We start from the raw sequence: 14,956 nt of genomic DNA on the forward strand, positions 1-14,956 counted from the left end.
TATCATGCATGTCAAAGGGGTGTCTTTTTTAAAAGTCATTAGAAAAACTGGCTCAACTTTGGGTGGGACCTGCCCCTTGTGGTGGTAATTCCTGTCTTGTCCCAGTATTCAAAGTGAGCAATTCCCCCACTTTCCAGCAAGTCCCTGCTCTGTCATGTACAATCAGCATCAACATATTCATAGCAAGGGAGAATTCACTTCTATCTTGAGAGCAGTTGCAGAGCGATCCATGGCAAAAAGGATATTTCCTATCAGTATAGGAAGTCCTTTGATAACTGACTCTCCTCACATGGGGATTAGAGCTGCTAGTGTGGGTTTCTCTGGCTATGTCTTCAAATAAACGTATAGCAGAGTAATTGGCCAGTAATTTATAGTATACCACGCAAGCATTATTTGTGTCACTGGCTAGGGTTTGATAAACACGGAGCTCAGCTCGTCTGACCTTAAATATCCATAGCCATGCTGACAGGCGGTGTGAATTATCATGCAGTGTGCACTGTCAAAGACATTAGCTCTAGCTATTTTCTTATCTTATGACAGAGTAAGCTTGGGCGCACTAGCTAGCTTTTAAAGGTTATGCTTCACCCAGGGACCTTGCTCCTGTCGCCTCTTGTCTATGAGCGTGTGCTCCTGATACTAGACTGATGGCCGAAGGCCGTTGGTGGCCGACCGTGGGTCGAGGCTGTGCCTGGGTGCTAGTCCTCTTGTCGCCTTCTGCTTCCCGCGTGATGCAGACCGACATTTCGCTCCTCCGCTGCCTAAAGGGGCAGGGGGATCGGAATACAGCCAGAGTTTATCGCTATATTCTTTACTGGGTGACTAGAGGGAGCAGGAGAACCGGTGCCCTGCCGTCACCACCCCCACACCAGTCTAGTGACTAGAGTTGGCAAACAGACTTTAGCCGAGCCTGCCCGCTTTGGCCGAGCCTGCCCGCTTGTCTTCGTCAGCTCCACAGTAATGTAATCCACAGGGAAGCAAAGGGTCTGGTAAGGAAAGGTTAGGCCTTTGTTAGTAGGCAACTCCTAGAATGACTACAACATGTAATGCTGGCCTTGTGGACTTCCTTTGATTTTAGGAATTAGTAAGCATGGATTTCATACCTAATAAAATTGTGCCAACCATAACTTAGTGCTGATAGGACCATTGAACAGATCTAGGACTTTTGTATGATAAATGCCCCTCTGAATAGAGTTATGGCTCTCATACCTGTCACATTACATTCTCAGCTTAGCACTGCATGTGGTAAACATGCCCAGTTTGTTTACCTTTTCAACTGTCTTGCCTGCTCTACCCATTCTTCTGTTTTTGTTTCAGCAAAAAATTGTTGTGGATTATTTTTGACATTGTTCCTTTATCCTAGTGGAAACCAGTTTCAAGTGGAGAGGATTACGTCTGTAAATACGTTCCCTTTGGTACAAAGCCGCAAAGCCACTCACGAGTGAAAGGGCCTCGATAACAAAATTGTCGAGCAGAGCCTTCACCCCCCCCCATAATTCCCTGAAAGTAGTTTCATTTCTATTTTCCCCTCAAGTAATTCATTTTCAGCCTGCTTTCTGGCGAGCCCAGTGTGGTTCCGTAATATTTGCGAGGCAGCAGGGCGCACCATCGGGAACGTGAGACTTGTACCTGTGCTCTTGAATTTATTCAGTTTTTATATTAGGCCAGGAAAAGGAAGGGGTCCCTTAAGGTCACACTGTTTACTTGTTGTCTGGAAACTGCTGTCATGGTAGCAATGAACCGATATCACATGTTGAGCGCTATGGAAGAGCAGAGCAAAAGAGATTGACTGAAGCTTATTAAATGAAGGGTTTGAACAATTCTGTCTGCGTTTCCAACTCGAAAGTAATGACCCTCGGCCATAAACCCTCAGCCCATGAATGACGTTTTACATAGTCACATCCTTGCCCGAGCGAGGCAGAGTGATGATCAGAGAGGAGACATCGTTGGTGGAAATCTTGAATCTGAGCTTAACTACCAACCAAAGCTATTAATGTACCTAGTAAGCTAAAGTATCTAGCTAGCACTCCTGTCAGGTAGCTAGATAGTTTGATTTATTGCAACAACAAAAAAATATGCACCTAGCAATGTTGTATAGGCTCCTCACTACGAGACTAAGCCAATTTGCCAACGCTAAAATCTGTATATATTTTTTTGTTTAGGAAGCTAGCTTCATAATTTTCTGACATGCTGAAAATGCAGCCCTGTGTTTGACATGTCACTACAGTTTGCATTGAATTGTGGGTCATATCTGCCCCGCAAGTGACACGTTGTTCACTCACTCCTTTGAGCTAAATTGAGGGCTGAGGGGGGCAACATTGGTGAATTGGACCTCCACTTAAGATGCCAATAAAACTGCACTGTTTTCGACTGGGATTCAAGGGAAAGTGGATAGTGCAAGGGCTGAGGGGGTAAAACATTTTTAGTCTGCGGCCTATGAGTCCTAAGTATCACATGATTTCATATAAGTAGGCTGTCACGTGACACATGATTTATAGTGCGCAAGTGATTATCTACACTGCAGTCTAAATGTGAAATACTCTTTGTACCTGTAATGTTTTTCTTCCCCCTCTCTTGCAGTACAACTTTGTGGGCAGAATCCTGGGGCCTCGCGGACTCACCGCCAAACAACTGGAAGCAGAAACTGGATGCAAGATCATGGTGCGAGGAAAGAGCTCCATGAGAGACAGAAAGAAGGTGAGCTCTCATTGGTTTATTTGCCCCCCCCCCCCTTTCCCCACTTAACTTTTTTTTGCAAGAAAAGACTCGGATTTAAGACTCACTTCCAACCGGCTTGTTGTAGAACAGCCATTTTGATTAGTTACTCAACGCGTGAGGTGGTTAGCCCCACCCAGTAATTTTGAGCTATAGCCCACAAGCTAACGATACAGCCTACATAAAGCGTAAAAGATACTTGACTCTAGGTTATGGAAAGGCGTCTCGATGGAAAGTGCCCTCTAAAGTGACAAGGGTAGGCCTGGGCAAAGTGCAGGGTCTATTCTGGGCTTGGCCATGGTGTGGTTCAGAGCTGTTTGGATTTCTGAAAGGGTACCAACGTCATGTCATGTCCTCTTCTCAAAAACCAGGGTTGCCCAACTGATTTTATTTACCCACATACCTCAAGTTTTCTGACAAACAAAATCATATTTTTTTAATTTGTTGGACATAAGACTGTAAAAACACCAGCAAATCGGCTCCGTTGTGGAAATCTGTTCCAAAGTATTCCTGCGCATAAGAGGTGACCATAAACAAATGTAAGCAAGGTTTAAAAATTATTTGTCAAATATATCTGTTTTGTTTCTTGCTGTCAATTTGTATTCTACAAATTATTGGTAATTGTTTCTGCCCCCTGATCATCCACTTGCGAATTTGGCCCTCGGCTGAATATCGTTGATCTGCCATATCCTGGAATATATGGCGGCAACCCAACTAGAGGGGTCAAACACAACGTTAGACTGATCTATCACTGTTACTACCTAGTTTTCATGTAACCACTGGAATTATTCACTTTTCATATGTGACTTGACTTGGCTACATCCTTATAGTCTGAGACATTTCTGAGATATTTTGAAAGCAAATGCCAATCATTTCTACGACACCTTTCACAACATTGACAATGCAACAGCACATTATTTTGTAGCCAGATGTGTTCTTTTGGCTGGTTTGGTTCCCTTCCCCCCCTCTTCATCTGCCGCCTCAGTGTAGTAGATTTGTTAGGCAGCAGGGCTACATTACATGCATTTGCATAAGTAAGGCGGGAGAAGTGTCCTTTATCCCCTCCACGAAGGACCCGCCGCCTGCCTGGAGGCTCTGCCGCTTCGCTAGAAGAGGGGCAGCAGCAGAAAGCAACAAAGGGAGAATGCACAAGGATTCCCACCGGAGCCTCACTCCTAGAAGCTCCAGTTTACAGCTCTAGGGGTGGTTAACTTGCATCTTTCTTCAACACCACCCTCATTCTTGGCTTGTTTTCCATTTATTTTAATCTCCCTTGGCGTCTGTTCATTATCACAGCGCTGGTTAGTTTTTGTGTGCTAATTCTGATCTTTTTTTCAGAATTCGATTTGTGCATTAGAGGTTTTACACGCAAATGCCAACGCACACCTCATTTAGATGACTGCTCCTCGCAGCTCATCTGATTACTTTTATAATCTTAAGCTACCATGGGTCATCAAACCTTATCTCCCTTCATTTGTCTTTCTATGGCCCTGAGACCTGTCTGATGCTCGCTGCAATTACAAGCCGATAAACGGACCAGCAGTTTTAACTGCCTCTAATAAATATGTTTCTGGAAAAGACAAGGGTGATGCTTTTAAGAGTGTAATATAAAATGGAGTAACAAAATATTAATATAGGTTATTCCCCGTAAGTTTGATTTTATTTCTGTCCCCCAGAAATGGACAATTTCAGAGGTAAAAATTGACTGGGGCTCACGCGGGTGAGAATGGGGTAGTAGGTATGGGAGGCAGAGAAGGCAACACTTCCCCTTGGTGTAACTATATGAATGTGATTTCAATCAACTTACCTGAAAATAAGTGTTTAAATGAATTAGACCCTCCATCTCTTGTCACCCCTAGCACTGCCATTAACAGTACCACACGAGCATTCTTCCCGACATAACCAAGGACACCTTCCCTCTGTCAGCCAGCTGTAGTATCCCCTCCCTGAGCTGCCCTGTGTTCTCCCAAACTTCCCTGGAAACAGAGGCAGCAGGGGATAATGCAGTCTGTTTATTCAGGAGCCATTACCTCTGCCGTTTTCAGCTCTCAATAATTCAGTTTGCAGCTCCCTCCAGGGGCAGGCCCAGCCCACTAGTGGCTGGAGCAATGGGGGGGGGGCAGTATGTGACAGAGCTGGGGGTGGGGGGGTGTGTGTGAGTTAATGTGAAAGAAATTGAGCCATGGATGCAGGGGACTGGAGCCCCAGAGATGCCGCTGGCGCTGGGCTGTTTGAGGTGGCAGGTTGTCGTTGGGGCTTATTCAAGAAACTCCGGTTCTGGTGGATGCCTATGCACGTAGGTCAACATCTATTTAAACATCTACAACTACTACAAGACCACATAAATACCACAAGTCAATTAGACGTGTGCACCAACTATCCAAAATTCTGAGCTCCATGCATATTGACTTCCGCTCTGTTCGGTACAACCCCACAGGCCTCTGATGTTAGACATTGTACAGATTGGGTAATTGTGCACTTGATAGCCCAAACCTTTTAAAAAGGCAATGCAAAGTTTATCGCCCATTCACAATAATGAGACGCCTCTCATTCAGCCATCTTGAGTCACAACTCTGTCGTCGTCGTCCCCCCACCTCCATGTCTCTGAGCCTTGATGTGGCAGTGCAGACAGGGGAGACAGAGGATAATAACCTGTCCCTCAGGCGACGCTCTGTCCTCTGATCAAACAAGGCCTGAATCACAGGGGACCTCTGCAAACACAGGGAAAGAAAGATCTTATGTGCCGGAGACATCAACCACTGGAGACAATGTGTTCACGGTACTATGATCACAACCCAACTCCTGAAGAACTGTGCCTTTTTTGAAGGTGGTTGTGAAAATACCAACTTTGTGTTTAAAATAAAAATTTCAGAGCTTAGTTTGTAGTTGTCTTTAACCATGTCTTCAGATGCAGCTCACTGCAATGGCCTTTCTGTAGGAGGTGTTGCAATTCTCAGCAGAATGCTATTGAGTTCAAAGTTGGGAAAAACTTCAGTGCAATGCCCAGAATTTCAACGCCTGGATTGGCAATTGATATGATTGGACATTTGGCACTGCAAGCACACTTGGACTGTTGTACAGACTTTGAGGTGACTCTTCCCAGATACATCTTGATTCAACCAATGCTTGCTCATGCTTTATGAAGCTTGTATGAGAGCTTTTAGACTGCAGTTCCTTCTAGTGCTTTAGGAACTGTGGAGAAATGTCATATTGGAAAAGATGGAGGTGGAATTCAAAGTACTTGGACATGGCAAAGCAGTTGGGACTGTGATATAATTTACAAGCGCTTCAACTTAGTTCCCCTTTTTACAGGTATTTAAGAGGGCTCCTTAAACCTGTTAGGGCGCATGAACCGCTAGCGGGACACCTACGACAACATCCAGTGAAATTGCAGAGCGAAATACAAAAATCGTAATATTAAACATTAATGAAAATACAAGTCTCCTACATCATTTAAAAGCTTAACTTCTTGGTAATCCAACCGCGTTGTCAGATTTCAAAAAGGCTTTACGGCGAAAGCATACCATGCGACTAACTGAGGACTGCGCCCCACATTAAAATACTTTTTTCAACCTGCACAGGTGCCACAATCACAAATGGCGACGAAATAAATTGCCTACCTTTGCAGCTCTTCCTCTGTTTGCAATCCTAAGGGTCCCAGCTACACAATGAATGGTAGTTTTTGTTTGATAAAGTTCTTTATATCCAAAAAAGTTTTTAGTTGGTGCCAATCCACTCATTCAACATGCATACAAACGAATCCAAAAGTTATCGGTAAAGTTCATCCAAATAAGTCAATGTTTCTAATTAATCCTCAGATACTCTATCTAAATCAATTATAATATTTAAGGAGAATAGTATGTTCAGTAGGGAAGAAACATAATGAGCGTGCACCTCATTCACGTGCCAAAAATACTACTTTTCTAACGAGACACCTTGTAGTTTTTCCAACTACTTGCTCATTTTCCCATAAACAAGCCTGAAACTCATTCTAAGGACTGACATCTAGTGGAAGCCATAGGACCCAGATTGCAGTTCCTATCTATTTGTATATCCCATAGGCTAGCATTGAAATGGCTGACAACAACACAAAATTCCGGGTGGATTTTCCTCTGGTTTTCGCCTGCCATATCAGTTCTTTTATACTCCGACATTAATTTAACAGTTTTTAGAAACTTCAGTGTTGTCTATCCAATGCTACCAATTATATGCTTATCCTTGCTTCTGGGCCTGAGTAACAGGCAGTTTACTTAGGGAACGTCAGTCATCTGAAATTCTGAACAATAACCAGTATGAAGTTAAACATGTATAGTTGGGTTGTTCCACCAATTTGGTGCTTTTTGAGAAGTCTGACTTGGTCAAATTTGATTTCACCTACTTTTTAACATGCTGTCATTAAGAGCACACGTTCAAATTAATAAACATGTGTTCCCATTGCAAGAGAATAAAAAATGAAGACTTAAGGTGCCAAATAAAGTAACATGGATAACTAACAGGATTGACGATTTCATAAGTCAGCTTTCAATCCCCTTGTGACAAGGGAATTGAAGCTTGTGTGCAAGCTTCACAAGTTACTTATTGTTGAATGTCCAATGCAGCCGTTATCTTTATCAAATCGTTTCTGGATAACAATTTAAGTACACTAATGTGATTTTGTTTTCAACTAAAATGGTCAGTAGAAGCAAGTGGCTTCTTATCAAAGAGCAATTTCTCTCAGTATACTGAGAGGGGAAAACTCTGTTTATTGGCAGATTTGTAATGCTTTCTTATTTGCCTAACTCATTTTTGTCTGCAGGTAGGCCAGAACTCCATCGCGCCAGAACAGGCAAATTTTAGGCGGCCTTTTCAAACGGCTTACACTAAAAGGGCATTATCATTTTCACAGTATTATTCCAACATCATAGTAGGGAAGTGTATAAAACACAATGATACTTGATCCAGACAAACTCAGCTACTGCTCTGTTTAATTGTTGGGCATCTTCAGTTAAATATAATTCAATAAGTTAACATTTCAGAGACTGTCGTGCACGAATGCATTGATTATACTATCAATTTGACTTAGGTATAAGCAAACGTCCCACCTGGCCAAAAGCCAGGGAAAATGCAGAGCGAAAAATTAAAATAATCAAACTTTCATTAAATCGCACATGCAAGATAGCAAATCAAAGCTACACTTGTTGTGAATCCAGCCAACATGTCAGATTTAAAAATGTCTTAAGCGAGCATGGAAAGGTGGCATACAAATCTGGAAGCTACTGGTACCTTCTTACATTGTAAAGTGTTCTAGCCTGTGGATATTTTGTTTGGCGAGCAGATTCTACATGCCATGTCTCATTATTAGTGTTTTAACACGTTCAGCATGAATGTGGCGTGAACATGATGCAGCCCAGACCCAGGCTCCCTGTGCAGGCTAAGTGAAGCAGGCACGGTCCACTCATGCTATAAAGGGGGACATCGGCTGGGCTGAGACTTGATCTTTGAGACACACATTCTTGTACCAAGCAGTTTTTCATGCTCGAGTATCAGAAGTTTCAGTATACAGCACAACACTAAATGGTGGTGAAACTTGAAGAAATGTTGGGATTAAATGGGTGAAAATCTACCTAGAAGTGAGAGGGATGACAAAATGCAGAAAGTTGGCACTTACTAAGCCTTTATTCATATTTTTAAAAAACTTTATAGAATTCTCCATGTGGTCTATATTAAATGGCACTTCATTTTATTTAACAGGCTTTTAAAATTCAGTATTTGTGCACAATTTGTACTTAAAATGTAATATCCCATTTCGTGGAACAACCCAACTCCTTTGTTCCAGGCATAGCTAGCCTTACTTTCTTCTGTCTTGCCCTCTGTTTCCAAGTCCCTTTTGGCCCGGTGGCATTTGCGACTGAAGTGCATCCACCCCATGGCTAAGAGGTGCCATCGAGGAGCCCTTGGGGACTGGGCGAGAGAGGGACAGCTGGTTTGAGACAGTCGCTTAGCTGTGAAATGTGCATTCGGGCACAGTGTTGATATAAATAGTAATTGTAGACTCGCCCAGATTAAATCTAGCACCAGCTGACCACGCGACGCTACCCCTGTCGAGGGCTGTGGAACTTTCCTCTTCCAATATAACAAACAAGAAGGGGCAGGTCAAATTACACTGGACATATGGTCAGCTATTTCTGTGGCCTTTTTTCCATGTGGCGTTTTTAGTGTTGAGAGTATAACCTTGGTCGAGGATTTATTGAGTTCAAGCTTGGCCCCACTAAGCTTGTGGTTCGGGGCACCACACAAGCAAGTAATTGTTTTTTTCATTCCCTTTTAACATTAATATTTTGGCCAACTCGATTACTTGGCAGTTCTCTCAGCCGGTTTCCGATGTCAGTAAACCGAATTTCACCGCTCTTCAAAGGCCTTCCCAACATGCCCTGCCCCCTCCGTCCCACCACTCTTCCTCCCCCGTTTGTCATGCTGTCACTTTTTCCTCTTGAGGACACTGTGACCTTGTTCACAGCAAGCCACAGTGGGAGAGTGGCACTCCGCACCGCTCCCAGCTTTCCTTGCTTCCGCCCTTCCTGGGGTGTGACTGTGAATCCCCACGGTACTGGAGCTCTCTCTGGCTGTCTCTCTGTGTAGTGTTCACTTGCTCACCATCTCCTCTCTGCCGCAGTCACACACACACTCCTCAAAATGACCAGTGCTCAGAAATGGGCTATTTGTGTTTGTGGCAGGTGCAGTTCCACAGGGTGTTCTGAGGAGGTTGTGGCGGTTCAACTGACAGTTAGCTCCGGTCTGTTTCTCCACAAACTCTTCACTCACCTCCACGCTGCCTGCAAAATAGGCCACAAGTAAACAGACCATTGTGAAATAATTTTGGCTTCTGCCTGTTAAAACTATGCCCTCCTTCTCTTGTGAAATTGAAGGGCACGAGAGGAATATTAAACTTAATTTTCCCGCTGTGTTTGTTTGAGAGACAAAAGATTGTGTGGGAAAGTCATGGCAACGTCTCTCTCGGCAGAGGAGGCGGGCAAGCGGCGGCATGCCACTCGACTCTGGCTTGGCACGGCGTGCGCCGAGCCGCATATTAGTAAGTGGCAGGTGGACCTCCCGCCGTGCCTCACAATGCATGGGTAGCAATTAGACACCTCAATTACCATGCCTAGTTCACAAATGAGCAGTGATCGGAGGAGCACCAGGGAAAACGTAACGTGTGTGTTGGAGGGGGGAAACTGACGACACGGCATTAAAACACACTGCCTAATTTAAGCTTTTAGTCAGAGGAAAGCAAAGCTGGAAGCTAGATTTTTCCCTCTTCCTTGTACCGTGACCTAAATGCCTTGGAGATTTGGCGGTGGTGTTTTGATGCTGAAATGTGTTGTCATGATAGAGCTCGGGGAGAGATGGTTCTCTGAGAGCTTAAGACTGCTGCTGCTTTTGTCATAACACGATTTGAAGCTATAGTGTTTCATATTCCTACTGAGGCTCTATTGTCTGCGGTTTGAGGTTAGTCTAGTCTTTGTTTGAATCGAATTGTGAACCTCAATTCATAGCCACAGAGGAAATGGTGAGCTCAGATATGTCTACATATAAGCACACACGACAGCAAGCTGCCATGGTGGTGTGACCCAAAGCTTTTAAGAGCCCTCCGTGCGGTGCAGTGCTGTCTGAAAACGTCTCAAAAGAAGCCAGGTAATGGGGGAGAGCGTGTCAGAATGGAGAGCCTTGCATTTTACTCCGACATATTCCACTCTCCCTTCTCTCAAAATGCTAGGTGTGCGGGAGTTTTGAGCCAGGTTTGAAGACTTACATTTTGAATTGACCTATTCCATTTCCCCACTCAGCCTCGCCAGTCAAATACTGGGCCCCATTGTGTGCACTTTAAAATGGCCCTCTATTTAGCCGTGTTGAAGGCCTCCTCGCGACTTGATCGGCGGTTTTTGAATAAAGGCCATTCTGACATTTCTAAGCTCACCAGCATCTCAATTTAGCACCTCAAAGTGCTTAGCGGCCCCCTTTCGGAGAGGGGTAAAATGGCTCTCTCGGGCCCTTTGTTAAAACACCCATGTTATTTTTTTGTTCGACAGCACAGTAGGTCTCCTTTTGGATAGGTTGGTCAGATTAACTCCTGCTACGTACATACAGTTGATGTCAGAAGTTTACATACACTTTAGATTGGAGTCATTAACTCATCTTTCAACCACTCCAAATGTCTTGTTAACGATAGTTTTGACAAGTCTGTTAGGACATCTACTTTGTGCATGACACAAGCAATTGTTGGGAAAATTATTTAGACAGATTATTTATCATTAACTATCACAATTCCAGTGGATCAGAAGTTTACATACAGTAAGTTGATTGTGCCTTTAAACAGCTTGGAAAATTCCAGAAAATGTCTTTGTTTTTAGAAGCTTCTGATGGGCTAATTGACATTTGAGTCAATTGGAGGTGTGCCTGTGGATGTATTTTAAGACCTACCTTCACTCGGTGCCTCTTTGCTTGACATCATGGGAAAATCTAAAGGAATCAGCCAAGACCTCAGGGGGAAAAAATGGTATACCTCCAAGTCTGGTTCATCCTTGGGAGCGATTTCCAAATGCCTGAAGGTACCATGTTCATCTGTACAAACAATAGTATGCAAGTATAAACACCATAGGACCATGCAGCTGTCATACCGCTCAGGAAGGAGATGCGTTCTGTCTCCTAGAGATGAATGTACTTTGGTGTGAAAAGTGCAAATCAATCCCAGAACAACAGCAAAGGACCTTGCAAATATGCTGTAGGAAACGGGTACAAACTATCTATCCACAGTAAAACGTCCTAAATCGACAACCTGAAAGGCTCTCAGCAAGGAAGAAGCCACTGCTCCAAAACCGCCATAAAGCCAGACTACGGTTTGCAACTGCACATGGGGACAAATGTTGTACTTTTTGGAGAAATGTCCTCTGGTCTGATTAAACATTAATAGAACTGTTTGACCATAATGACCATTATGTTTGGAGGAAAAAGGTTGAGGCTTGCAAGCCGAAGAACCCCATCCCAACCGTGAAGCACGGGGTTGGCAGTATTATGTTGTGGGGTGCTTTGCTGCAGGAGGGACTGGTGCACTTCACAAAATAGACAGCATCATGGGGGAGGAAAATTGTGGATATATTGAAGCAACATCTCAAGACATCAGTCAGGAAGTTAAACCTTGGTCGCAAATTGGTCTTCCAAATGGACAATGACCCCAAGCATACTTCCAAAGTTGTGGCAAAATGGCTTAAGGACAACAAAGTCAAGGTATTGGAGTGGCCACCACAAAGCCCTGACCTCAAGCCTATAGAAAATGTGTGTGCTGAACTGGAAAAGCGTGTGCGAACAAGGAGGCCTACAAACCTGACTCTGTTACACCAGCTCTGTCAGGAGGAATGGGCCAAAATTCACCCAACTTATTATGGGAAGCTTGTGGAAGGCTACCCATAATGTTTGACACAAGCTAAACAATTTAATGTCAATGCTACCAAATACTGAGTGCATGTAAGCTTCTGACCCACTGGGAATGTGATTTAAAGAAACAAAGCTGAAATAAATCATTCTGACATTTCACATTCTTAAAATAAAGTGGTGATCCTAAATGACCTAAGACAGGGAATTTTTACTGTGATTAAATGTCGAATTGTGAAACAGGTGTATAAACGTCCGACTTCAACTGTACATAATCATCGGATATTAATTGCTACAGGGATAGCTGTCACCCTTTTTGACGTCGGCATCAAATAAAGGGGGTTGTCCTGGAAAAAAGGGCATGTCGCTGCTGCCTAGTGTCCCGCCATGTCTGTTTCTTCAACTCATGCAAAACGAGTTATGTCATGTAAAACGGCAGCGCTCTAACCGAGCCTGTCACATCCACTCATGTCGCTCTTCTCTCCCTCTTCTCTTTGTTTCACAGGAGGAACAGAACAGAGGCAAGCCCAACTGGGAGCATCTAAACGAGGAGCTTCACGTCCTGATCACGGTGGAGGACACGCAGACTCGCTCCGAGATCAAGATGAAGAGAGCCTTGGAGGAGGTCAAGAAGCTTCTGGTGCCCGCGGTGAGTAGTACTGCCACGAGGGTTAATCAGTTGACTGACCTCCGCCCACAGTCAGTGTGTACATGATTTGAATAGGCCCAGCTTTCTCCAAAAGGGGAAAGGATGCAATATATTTTCGTATGTCTATACAGTGCCTTCGGAAAGTATTCGCACCCATTGACTTATTCTACTTTTTGTTGTTACAGTCTGGATTTATGGATTACATTTTGATTTTTTCTCCCCCACTGGCCTACAAACAATACCCCATAATGTCAAAATTGATAAAAAATTATGTTGACATTTTTTTTAATTAAAAGCTGAAATGTCTTGTCAAGTATTCAACCGCTTTGTTAATGCAAGCATAAATACATTCAGGAAAAATGTGCTTAGTAAGTTTCATGGACTCAAACACTGATTGCTCACCGAGTAACATGATTTTTGAATTACTGCCTGATATAATACTTAGATCTGTACTCTACACATACTGATAATTGTAAGGTCCCTCAGTCGCGTAGTGAATTTAAAACACTGATTCAAAGACAAAGGAGATTTTCCAATTGCCTCCCAAAGAAGGGCACCTATTGGTAGATGGGTAATAATTTGAAAAGCAGACATTGAATTGAAGCAGACTTTGATCATGGTGAAGTTATTAATTACACTTTGGATGGTGTATCAATACACCAAGTCACCACAAAGATACAGGCGTCCTTCCCTGTTCAGTTGCCGGAGAGGAAATCTCGCAGGGATTTCACCGAGGCTAAAACATTACAGAATGTATTAGCTTTGCTAGAGCTGAGGATGGTAACTACATTGTAGTTACTGTGCAATAGTAACCTAATTGACTGACGGGCTTCCTGTTTTCAACAAGGCACTAAAGTAATACTGCAAAAAAATGTGGCAGAGGAATTTACTTTTTGTTGTCCTCAACGCAAAATATATCCATGCGCCACTAGAACCCATTGTTGAATGTGATCCACATTAAATGGGGCCGAGGTTGCAATACCTACAGCTTCCACACGATGTCAACAGTCTTGTCATTTGCCTACGATTTGTTTCTTGGTCAAACGGACACAAGGTAGCGCCTTTCTTCCGGTCTCTGACCGGATATTTTGGTTGAGCTTTACCCGGACATTATTTCCAGACGTACAGCTATAGAATATACACCGCCTCGTGATCAATTTGATCGCTTATTAACGTTTACTAATACCTAAAGTTGCATTACAAAAGTATTTCTAAGTGTTTTGTGAAAGTTTATCGTCAACTTTTTTAATTTTAAAAAATGACGTTACGTTATAAGACGCTATTTTTTTTTTTTTTTTATCACAGTCTTCATAGATCGATATCTAGGCTATATATATATATATGGACCGATTTTTAATCGGAAAAAAGACCCAATAGTGATGTTTATGGGACATCTAGGAGTGCCAACAAAGGTAATGAATGTTTTATATTTTATTTGTGTGTTTTGTGTAGCACCGACTATGCTAATTATTTTGTTTACGTCCCCTGCGGGTCTTTTGGGGTGTTACATGCTATCAGATAATAGCTTCTCATGCTTTTGCCGAAAAGCATTTGAAAAATCTGACTTGTTGCCTGGATTCACAACGAGTGTAGCTTTAATTCAGTACACTGCTTGTGTATTTTAATGAACGTTTGAGTTTTAACGAGTGCTATTAGCATTTAGCGTAGCGCATTTGCATTTCCAGATGTCTAGATGGGACGCCTGTGTGTCGGGTAGCAGCAAAAGGTTAAGGACTAGGGAGCTTCAGGCTAAAAAAATAAACGGAATGAAGCTAAGCACAGGCAAAATCTGGGTGGAGAACATGGTTGTCTGCTTTCCACCAGCCACTGGGATGAGTTAAATTAACTTTTTCAGCAGGACAATAACTTAAAACAAGGCCAAATCTACACTGGCGTTACTTACCAAGAAGACTGTTAATGTTCCTGAGTGGCCGAGTTACACTTTTGACTTAAATCTATGGCAAGACCTGAAAATGGTTATCTAGCAATGATCAACAACCAATTTGGCAGAGCAAAATTCGAACTGCAGTCCGGTTAAGACTGGTGAACATGCAGATGAGCTTCCCTTGAAACTGTTTCTGACAGTTTGTGCAGAAATTCTATAAAATGACTTGAGGTGGCTTATGGTAGAGAAATTAACATTTAAATTCTAAGGCAAAAGCTCTGGTGGATATTCTTGCGGTTAACAAT

At 43.1% G+C, this 14,956-nt stretch overlaps 1 protein-coding gene across 5 annotated transcripts in view; it reads left to right on the top strand.

Moving 5' to 3' along the window:
- The window catches only part of LOC118368528 (protein quaking-A), an 85,881-nt gene that overhangs the window by 35,101 nt on the left and 35,824 nt on the right, over positions 1–14,956 (top strand). For all 5 annotated transcript variants that reach the window (XR_008093185.1, XM_035752691.2, XM_035752693.2 and 2 more), the window contains exons 3-4: positions 2,578–2,694; positions 12,623–12,766. Coding sequence is in view for 4 of the 5 variants with exons in the window: in XM_035752691.2 (XP_035608584.1) it covers positions 2,578–2,694; positions 12,623–12,766 (261 nt within the window). In the remaining variant the exon portion in view is untranslated. The remainder of the gene's footprint in view (positions 1–2,577; positions 2,695–12,622; positions 12,767–14,956) is intronic.

Source organism: Oncorhynchus keta, chromosome 35, assembly GCF_023373465.1.
Source record: "Oncorhynchus keta strain PuntledgeMale-10-30-2019 chromosome 35, Oket_V2, whole genome shotgun sequence".
In the NCBI taxonomy this organism is placed as follows: domain Eukaryota; kingdom Metazoa; phylum Chordata; class Actinopteri; order Salmoniformes; family Salmonidae; genus Oncorhynchus; species Oncorhynchus keta.